Source organism: Syngnathoides biaculeatus, chromosome 3 (genome assembly GCF_019802595.1).
Source record: "Syngnathoides biaculeatus isolate LvHL_M chromosome 3, ASM1980259v1, whole genome shotgun sequence".
NCBI classification, from domain to species: Eukaryota; Metazoa; Chordata; class Actinopteri; order Syngnathiformes; family Syngnathidae; genus Syngnathoides; species Syngnathoides biaculeatus.
In genome coordinates, this window is record NC_084642.1 from 8,585,336 (window position 1) to 8,596,345 (window position 11,010).

Below are 11,010 nucleotides of genomic sequence, written 5' to 3' on the forward strand. Positions count from 1 at the left end.
ATTTGGACAAATTTCTGGCAGCAAAAATTTAAGAAATAAGTGCTGCACGGTGGCAGAGAACTCATCTCCTAACGAGCTCCGCTGAGGCAGCTAGTGAACAATGGTTAAAAAAAAAAAAAAGAGCATTTAAACTGTTTGTTTACACGCCCGGTTCGGGTTGATGGTCGAATTGAACATCAAACAGAAGAAAATCACACTGTGTGTACTTTATCAACCACATAGCTCGCCATAGTCTGCTAGCTAAATGCTAGCACATTAAGGGGAAACTCCATAGACGAGCGAAACAAAAGCATTGCGTCAACAGTGGAGTATTTGAGCACAATTGGTGGTGCAATAACTGCAGACAGACAATTTAATAATCCTCGGGTGTAATATTCTTTATCCTCTGCAAAGAAAGCGCTTATCGAGGATATTTTGACTGTTAATTTAGATTTGTATGTCGCTGTCTTCATATTTTATTTAATCATGATCTTAATGTTTTTTTTATATAGTACAATATTGAATTGAGTGCTATTTTTCTTATGAAAAATACAATTATTGGAGGGGGAGGTGAGTTTGGAATGGATTAATGACATTTCTATTCACTTTGATGGGGAAAAAAGATTTTACATACGAGTGTTTTGACTTAAGAACGTGGTCACGGAATGAATGAAACCCGTATCTTGAGGGCACACCACTGTATATCGTTGGCGGATCTGAACAGTCAAACCTATTGTACTGAACGACAGAACGAAAAACAAAATCTCACTTTGTCATCAGGAGGGCCTGCCGTTGCTCGAGACTTTAACGTCTGAATCTTCTCAAAGACAAGGTTGACCTTTCTCTTGGTCGTTTCGTCGTTGTCTGTGCTTCTGCAGACAAAGACACACACACACACAAGTCAGCAGAGGGTAAAACAGAAACTCTGTTTTGCGGTTGGTCCTGGTGGATCCGGGAATAGAGATGAGTCAATCCCAGTTTAGAAAGGGTCGCGGACAGTCCAGCTGCTTTGATCTGCCACCTCAATGCACAAACAGCCTCGTTTCAGACTAACTCAACGACCGTATTGTATCTGGGGCCACAATAGAAGACAACGTGCCTTTATTGTAGATCGAAATCAGATGGAATCGAAACTTGTATACTGACCGGCCAAAACATTACGTAGACCTGCGAAATCAATTGAAAGCTAATTGAACAGTAAAAAAGGATAGCTAATAATCACAGTAGTGGTACGTCAAAGACTTGCATAATCATATCCAGATGACCGGAGGGCTCCTCCCCAAGCATCAAGCGATTGAGTACCCCACAAATGGAAATCGGCACCAGATTTTGAGGCTCCACACATACAATAGACAGTTCAGGTAACTGTACCGTATTGTTTTGTTTGGTGCAATTGTCCAAGAAAAGAGTGATAACCCAAAAAGACATGAAAAGGGAAGTGTGATTCTGATAATTGGAGAGATTGTTGGCAATGATCAACGGACCTTTCCGACCTGTCTATCACTCGTACAATAATAGCCAATCAGATAGCCGCATTGTCTTAACCCCTGCCTTGACACTGCCCTCTCGCCGAATTGTCCCACAAGTAATGCTGGTTGTCAGTAGCATGCACTTGAAAAATTCATGTTACGCAGAAAATGGTCCTCAGATGCGCTTGGGGAACATGCAATTCTGATGAAAGATATCCAGCTAGGTTACAAGGGAGTTGATTCATTTTCCAAAGCCTAAAACAGAGTTGATGAAGTGTCTACGATGGATTATGACTTGCAGAAGAGCGCAAGTACAACTATATGTGGACAATATCAACAAACACGAGACTGCATGTTCGAAGGTAAGTGAGGGAGAAGTATTTTCTGGAATGAGTTTGATGGAATAATTATCAGTGCTTTATACATCGCAGGAGAAAAACTTTCACTTTGTTAGTGTATCAATTACCTGCTGAATGAAGTGTGTCATGTTTTATGCCGAAGAGTCGGGTTAGGGATACGTTAATGCGCGACGTCATGCAAGAGAAATGTCTATTTGCCAATTTGTATCACATCAGACTTTTAAGACAGAGCAGTGGGTACCATTACGAGCAAAGTCAAATGAATACAACCACTCACTTATAAAGACTACAATAATATTACTCCTGAGGCGTCAAACATTATTGCATCGATCGTCAACATTTCACTGTAACTCTAACATTGCGTCCTGCTCTGTCCAAAATCTTAATTCCGTGTACATATCCTTGCATGAAATAGATGAGACCTCTCTGTAGAACTCTCTTGGAAAAGTCTGACACATTTGGCAAAAAAACATACCCCAATATTATCTGGAATACGCGATAGAGAATTGACTTCAAACATGTTCTGTTCAATCGCCATTTTGGAAGCTTGTGGGACATGGCTAAGGGGGCGGAGGTTAAGATCGCCATCAGAGAGGTCCATTGTTCCGTTCATGACTGCATTTAGGATTATAGCAGCAGGTGTGGATGAAATTACAAAAATAATTAAGTACGATATAGTTGTATTGTCTCACTTGGACTCCGAACTCCAAATTTGTTCACATTAAAAAGTCCAGGAGTGCCTAATGTTGTGTTTCTTGACTGTAGGTTATTGTATATGTACAAATGGCACAATGGTCTTGGGCTGGAATTTTACAACGTCCCAACTCGCCCTCACCAAAGAAACAGCAATTAAATCCTCATATTTTGTATCTGCCCATCTCCAAATTTCAATGGGGGAAAAAAAAAAAAAAAAAAAAAAAAAAAAAAAAAAACATTCTTTGGCGTGGAGGATCTAGCCCTCCCTTGGAAAAGACAGCAGAATGAAACGCATCACTATCAATAAATCTAAAGTTGCACCACGTTCTACCGACAACAAGCAATGTATTATTTCTTAAAAGGAGGTCAGGGACAGAGAAAACATTGTCTCAACCCCTTTTCTCCTCGCAACAGATGACTTCGATTAAACATCGACGACTCCCGTTGACACGTTTGTCTTTGCCGCCTTGAGAATGCGGTCCGGTTGCAGCCCCGACATTTCCATCTGGGTTTCCTTTCTTTTGTGGTCCTGCGACTCCTGACCTGTATCCCCGACACGCCCAACCGGTTTCCTGTCCTTTTTCTAAACAATCAGTCACCGTGCAAAGAAACACAACGAGATCTCCAAAAACGTATACGAAAACTGAACAGTTAGATCACGCTCTGATCATTTATTTCGCTGTCTTTCATTTAGAACTTTTCACGGCTTATGCACAAAATAGATCCCCACCCCCACCCCCACCCCTTTTACTCAGTTTAACCTTAACCCCGCATGCTTTCTTACCTCGACAGCCAATATGTGTCTGATTACAGACGCAAACACAAAAGCTTAGCCCTTGATTTACACTAAAGCTGAGAGAAAACACAGAGGGAAGGTGAGATTGCGATAAACAAAGTCCACACAGCTGGATGGCTCAGCTCGGTTGGGTGGGTAAAAGAACACATTCCATCACCGTTATCGAAAAACAGTTTGGCTCTGATAAAAAAAAAAAAAAAGTCCATCTACTCCCACCGAACAACTTCTCCCGACACGATGTTTGACTAAAAGTGTGCTATTTGTCAGCCGTACGGACAATGAGCTCAGTTTGTGGTTTAACTCAAAGCCCGAACATCCGCACTGCGTTGTTTTTACAGCGTCAATCGCCCATGAAAAAAAAAAAGGGAGGAAAGCAGAACGAGGTCAAGCTGTAATAACTCACCCGTCCTTAAGGTAATTGAACAAAATCTGTTTGGCGGTCTCGTCGTGTGTTTGTTGTGAAAGCTCCTGCTGACCTTTCAGAAGATCTGGTGTTGCCTGAACGGGACAGAAAATGAGAAAATGATCTAAACTTGATGACGGAGATGTCGGACTGGTTTACGACAGATATTCATTTACTACAACAAACGTATATTGAATCAGCCATTGTGTCAACTTGTCTCCCTGTTTGAGGAACACTAAAATAGCTTAGAATGTTTTAGGTTGGCAATGAGAGACACAATACAAATTAAAGTTGAATAGCAGGGGGTGTCAAAAGTTTTTGTCACAGACCACATTGTGGTTTAGCCCCAGAGGGCAGTTATGACCATACAAATGTTTAGTCGCTTCTTCCATCCCTCCATTATCTACCGCTTTTCCAGGTCGGGTCGCGGAGGAAGTAGCTTCAGCAGGGGATACCCAGACTTCCCTTTCCCCAGCCACTTCTTCTAGCTCTTCCGAAGGGATCCCAGGGCGTTCCCAAGGCAGCCGAGAGACATAGTCTCTCCAGCGTGTCCTGGGTCATCCTCGGGGTCTCTTTCCGGTGGGACATGCCCAGAACACCTCACTGGGGAGGCATCCGGGAGGCATCTGAATCAGATGCCCCAGCCACCTCATCTGGCTCCTCTCAATGCGGAGGTGTAGCGGATCGACACTGAGCCCATCTCCCGGATGACCGAGCTTCTCACCCATTCTCTAAGGGAGAGCCCGGACACCCTGCAGAGGAAACTAATTTCGGCCGCTTGTATCCGGGATCTTGTTCTTTCGCTTCTTTATGTTATCAAATATGCACAACAGCTTCAGAGATAACTGGTTTTGAAATCAAAGACTGTATTGAATAAATGACTTTTCTACACTTTGAAACTTTTGACAACTAAAATCCAAAGAACTACAAATTGTAAACAACTGAACTGGTGGAAACGGGACACTGGTAACACCTCGTGTTACGGTGACCCATTATTTACATTACCTGTACGTCAGAGTCCGTGCTGGCTTTTTTGACGACAGTTGTGGACTTGGATGAAGACATTAACAGATTGCCAGCTGAAGACGCACTATCCACTGAGTCTTTGTTCTTCAGCGTTACAACAGTAGAATGGCTTTGGGTTTTTGGGTATCCCTGGATGTAGCCTACACCTGTAGACAAGGTGCTTTGTGGAGATCCAGGGGCACTGGTGGTGCGAGATGGTGGCTTGGAGTTGACCATGAACCAAGGGTCTTGATTCCCAGCTGTCCTGTGCATCCGGAGCTGTGAGGGCCGCAGGACGTGCTCCATTGATGTGCCCTTACGGCGGCTGGATTCATCCAAGGGGCTGGATGCTCCACGACCAAAGGCGCTATCCACACTGTGAGAGCGTTTCCTGTCCTCAGGATTAATCCGGTTTCTTCGCCCGGCCCTGCCACGCCGATGGTGGTTGCCGACTTTTCCGTCAAACCTCTCAATGAGCTCATCCACACCGGCAATGGAGCCTGTGTCGATGTCTCTGCCCGACCCTGGAACAAAAGGGATGTACCGCCGGTTCTCGTGGCGGTTGATAGTGTCCGCGTACAGCGGATCGATGCTCTCATCCGTGCAGAGTTTAGAGGTTGAGGGTGATGATAAATGGCGTGAGCGAGAAGATGACTGAAGGACAGGTCCACTGGAGTCAGACCTCCTCAAAGGAAGGACATCTGGCTCGCGGTGTTTGCGATCAAGGCTGGAGTTGGCACTGGTCACTGAAGAGGGAGACTTGGACTGCGTTTTGTTCTGCTCACTTGTGGGACTGGACACAGCTTGGGTATAACTTTTGGGTGTTGGCTTGGGCTGAGGTGGACTCTGGTTGCTGAGACGAGGTTTAGACTGCGGCAGAGCTACTTGTGGCTTCGTCTGAGGCTGAGAATTTTGGTCAGGACCCAAAGACTGAGAAGGTAATTTGGGTTTTTGGTATGAAGTGTCAGTCGGGCTCAGAGTTGGAAGTTGATTTTTGTTCGATCGGGCAGCTTTGTTTTGATCTAGGCTAGAAGACCTGCTGTGGGACGGTGCAGATATAGTGGATGTAGATTGGGTTTCAGTCTCAGTCAGAGAAAGGGGCCTTGAAGGTACACTGTGGAAGTTGAGAGAGTTGGTCTCTGGGTCATAGGGCTGCAGAATCTCAGGGTGCCTCTGGAAGTTCAAAAGGTTTTGTGCTTTTCTTCCTTGTGAATCTGCAGAGCCGTTCTGAGAGGTAACATACTGCATAATTTTCTGAGACCTGTACTCCCCGAAGGGACTCTTGGGTCCACCGTCCTTGTCTCCTCGAAAATCATACTCATGGTAGTTATCAATAAAAGAACCTTCTGTCTCAATGTAGCCATTGCTATTGGGATCAAGAAAAGACTGAGGACCTCTGTCCTGGTTGTTAAGAACTACATATGGGTGCCCGTCTATACCCTGGACTCGGATGCTGAGACCATATGTACCACCTCCATTGCTCTGGGGCCTAGAAGGGTGAGATGGTTGGGGGTTGCCCCGCTGTGGTCCAGTCGGAGGAATGCCAGTCACTCGGTAAGACTCCATCAGGAATGTAGAAGGAAAATAAATCCCTCTCCCTGGATCAGGCGCCCTTCCTCTGGAACAAATAGAAAGGGTCTATTAGTCGGAAATGAGAAGCCGTATAATTCAATTCCCTTTTTGTTCCCTCTCTCCGCAGTCAGACTCTGACGAAAGCATTACAGCTTTGCTGTATTTAACCGTTCTGAAAAGAGGGTTACCAAAAAGCTACCAGAGTCTCACTGAACCTCCGTGACTCAACATGAGGCACACATAACCTTGTACCCTTTAACAAAGTTCCTTCAAGTTTGTGACTAACACACTTGGTATGACACGATGATTTTTATCAGGTGAGAAAAGAACTAACTGTATATTATACCAGTCAAGAGAACATAAGACCAAGTAAAAAATGTGAAAGTAAATGTGAGAGTTTTCACGAGATTACGATAAGGACAATGTTTTTAAACGCTGACAAATTCGCAGCAAAACAAGTAATAAATATCAAAGTGGACAAACACTGAAAGGATGTTGCTCAGACATATGTCGGCCCGCAAAGGCTGAAACCGACAAAGACATCAGCACGCACCAAGCGTTGCCGCGGACAATGGCCTTTCAGCAAGTTCCTGTTTGCCTTCCCGATAATGTCACATTTAGCCGATCCAACAATACAAAGACAAACCGAGATGGGCCTGGAAGAAGGCTCTGATAAGGATGACAACAAAAGCCGAGGCAGAATATATCACAGCAAGTGTTTAACGGGCCGGGACAGACTAATGGCAGGCACAGAGTGGGCGGTGATAGGAGCCCGTTTACTGTAAAACAAAATCATCTAAAGTGATGCAACGTGAACTACCGTAATTTCCGCCCGACAAGCCGTGACTTTTTTCTACACGCTTTCAACCCTGCGGTTTATGCGGTGATGCGGCTAATTCGTGCATTTTTTTAAATGCCCACAAAGGGGACACTAGAGCGGAGAAGGTAAAAATGAGACCGGTGGAATATATGTGTCGAGGAAGTGACTTTTACCGGCCCCCTTAGTGCTGCGCTAGCATTAGCGCTGTGTTATCGTGTTGCTGCTGTGTTACTGGCGTGTCACAGTGATATTTACCAGTAAGTTTTATTTTAACCGGCCCTGTTAGCCTTACCACTAGCGTAGCGCCAGCATTAGCACTAGGATAGGGGTCACCAACGCGGTGCCTGCGGGCGCATGGTAGCCCACTAGGACAATTTAAGGTGCCCGCAAGGCATGTTCTAAAAATACCACAGCTTTAAATTTTGATGTGATCTTGCGTTATTTAATTTTTTAAACTACCTGTAATGTCACATCATACAAAAAATTAAAATGAAAATATTTTATGTATGTATAATGAAATATGACTGAGGTTTGCTGCAAACAAGTCATATAGCCCTTCGTACAATCAGTTCTCACAAAGCAGCCCTCAGCCTCAAAAAGGTTGATGACCCCTGCACTCAGGTTAGCGCTAGCGTTAGCACCACGCTAGTGTTAAACTCTTTCTGCTTACTGTCCTTCTTTGTAAATATCTTGTGTTTCAATGCAGATTTCAATGTGGGCACTTGCGGCTTTTACAGAGCTGCGGCGTATGTATGTACCAAATGGTATTTCCTTTACAAATGTACTCAGTGAGGCTTGGAACCAGGTGCGCTCTGTCGGCCGGGAATTACAGTAAGTATTAAAGGTGCTATATTTTACCAAACCAACCTTTCCTAGCGTTTGTGATCTTATATCGGTTCTCGATGGCGGTAAACGACTGGTTGCCGTGGCTTGGTCATAGGTGGAGGACCCACATTTCAATAAGATGCATGCTTGGTTACCTGAAAACTCTAAATCGCTCATCTGTGTGGACGTGAGTGCAGACGGGTGTTTGTTTAGGGGCAGAGGTTAACACGGGATTGTGGAGTTGAGCAGAACGGGGGAGGGATGAGAGAACAATGGGCACAACGACAGCCCAATCAAGAATAAGAGTCCCGTGACACTGGTGTGAATTTTCCACTCAATTTTAAGACAATTTCTTAATAGTTTGACAGCCCCATCATTGAAGTTCAGAGGGCCAACTCTATATTGGTGTGGTTAGAAGCGAGTTTTTTTGTTCTATAATTGTTGGCAAATACATATTCATTGTCTGTTTCGGAAGGAACAAAACAGTATTATTGAGTGAAGAAAATACAGGAAATTCCAGGGCCGCACCGGGATTGAATATTTTACTCCTTCAAGAGTGCTTTCGCATAATCCAACTCGTGATGATTCTCCAATTGGTCATAATTAATCAGACCAAAAATGAAGTTATTAAGAACACTGCGATGCTCGAGGCCACGCAACCCCAGAATATTTCATGCTTAGTTCCACACAAGAGCATCAAATACGGTGCAACCATTTTCCTGCCTTTGTACTTTTCCCGGCAGCACGGTGAAGAAGTGGTCTGTAACGTCTGCCCGTCTGTTTTGGGTTCGAGTCACAACCATCATGCGTAAATAAATATTGAGCGTGCGTGGGTTTCTCTCCGTATTTTTTGTCGCATCCAAAAGTGTCCGTGTTAGGTTCATCTAAGACAGGAGTGCCCAGACTTTTTTACCCCAAGATCTATTTTTCAAGCAGCCAGCCTCTCGCGGGCTACCGATGACAGAGGGAATGATGCTCCCAATGTTATGTTATTAATGTTATGTGATATATTAAACTATATATAAATATATATTTAAAATACAGAATTAGCTTTTTGTGCACTGTATTGTCTGTGCTTTCATCCCTGGATCAGGCTGTGCCAAGGTGGAATTTTAAAATGATTCACCATCTCATCCTGCACTTTTGTACTCTGGCTTCAGACCAGACCTTTCCCACTCGGAAAAGAGAAAATCTCATCCAGTTTAGCCAGTTTTTCTTCGATTATTCACATACTCCGACAGTCAGTGCATCTTAAAACAAGAGCATTTCTTCTTTAACTTTCTCCATTGATATCGAAAGTGAACATAAGCAGCATCTTTGCTCTACGTTGCCCAGACTGTGTTCCAAACTAAAGCAGCGGTGGTGGACGCTGCTATTATAAAACACATTTTTAAGCATTATCGTGACATCAACACTAATTTGCATTAGCAGGATTACATTATAGAGAGATATGTTTGGTTGAAGACTGTCATATTTAAATATACAACGATTAGTTGTCTTTTGTTTCATCTGTACGTGCTAAAGTTTATATAAACCAAATACACGCGTGCTTTCCCTCTTATTTGGAGAACTGCTCAAGCAAGAGCGTTTCCATTCTCTCAAAGTGATGTTATAGAATTTTTCTCACATTTCTTCATGACAGTCAGAGAGTGAGCGCTAAGGAAAACTTTTTAAAACAATTCTCCAAGTTTAAGTGAGCGTGAAAATATTTCAATGTGTTCCAAGAGTATGAGATGGGTGAATATGTATGTTTTGAGTTATGTTTTTTATATGGCCTCTACGTACCGTGGATTTCCCCCTACCTAAAAAGAAAATATATGGATGGACAGTATCATATTTTCTTTTGCTGTCCCCAATGTATTTCGTAGATGCTGTGCTGCCTTCAGGGCCCGCGGGTCACCAGACAGCTCAGGTTAGGATGTCAAATCTCAGTTTTTGGTCTGACGAAGCACTTTTTTTTTTTTTTTAAATCTCCCCGTGGGAATTCTCTGCCAAGTGTGAGGAGACCTGAGCATGCAAAAAAAACAAACAAACAAAAATACACCCTCTCTGCTTCGTCACGTAGTGTAAATAGAAGATTTCACTTTTTGAACTGACGCACTTTTTGAGCACATTGGCATCAGTACTCAAGTGCAACAGGTGGCTTCCACGTACTGGAGCAAACACTTTGTAAATCGTTTCGAACAGGAAAATCACGGCTAAAATCACATTTAAAGCCAACAAAGCGTCTAATAAGTCGTCTTTTGTCGCAACTTGTTGAGTTTGACCGCTCGTAACACACACGCGAACGTCACAGGACATCGTTAGCTACTCACCGCTAGCGGTCGTCACTCCACGCCCGCCCCCTCCTCCTCCTCTTCGTCTGTCCGTTTTAATAACTACAAATATATCGTTAGGGAATATTAATGAATTGATCAAAGTGGCCGGGCCGCGGTTTGTCAACTTATTTATGGCAGCGTTGCTTACTGTAGGAGGAGGACGGCCGGTCGCCGCCCCGACCCAGGGCCGCCCCGCCTACTGAAACGTGCGCACCGTACGAGACGCCCACCCGCCGCCAGGGTCCCGAGCACGCCATACAATAAATATATATGTATATATACATTTTACCTTTCATATTTCAGCATTTGAAGTTTTACACCGTTAATGAAAGCACATTGTGTCCCAAATTAAATCCGACCGAATCTGGATTTCTGCACCTCTTTGAAGTGACGCCAGAAAGTTTTGGACGGCGGGTGAACAAGTCTTTAAAATCGACACCGCCATCTGGTGGACAACAACGTGACCTGCTGAATGCGACTTGGGGTTGTAACGTGCACAAAACAATACAAATTGAAATATATATATATTTTTTGAAAAATGATGTGTTGTAATATTACAACAAAATTGGAAATAATTGTTGTTTTCATCTCTGACAAAAGCACAGTAAAACATGATAGAGATGACTTATTGGCTTATTGTAATATAATCAATGTAATTGTTGAGTTTATTGTCACAGCTCCAGTGGATAGAATTAGTCTACACAGCCTTGTTCAAATGCCACTTAAAAATGTTTTTAAAAATTCACTGTTGATGTGACAAACCTGTGC

The 11,010-nt window shown here is 43.6% G+C and overlaps 1 protein-coding gene across 1 annotated transcript in view; it reads right to left on the bottom strand.

Annotated features, from left to right (window-relative positions):
* Nucleotides 1-10,450, bottom strand: part of cgnl1 (cingulin-like 1) — a 49,630-nt gene extending 39,180 nt beyond the window's left edge. The window contains exons 1-5 of the mRNA XM_061814096.1: nt 10,391-10,450; nt 10,240-10,302; nt 4,708-6,325; nt 3,703-3,797; nt 749-851 (exon numbers count right to left, since the gene is read on the bottom strand). Of these exons, the coding sequence (XP_061670080.1) occupies nt 749-851; nt 3,703-3,797; nt 4,708-6,273 (1,764 nt within the window). The 5' untranslated portion in view covers nt 6,274-6,325; nt 10,240-10,302; nt 10,391-10,450. The remainder of the gene's footprint in view (nt 1-748; nt 852-3,702; nt 3,798-4,707; nt 6,326-10,239; nt 10,303-10,390) is intronic.
* Nucleotides 10,451-11,010: the final 560 nt, after the last annotated feature.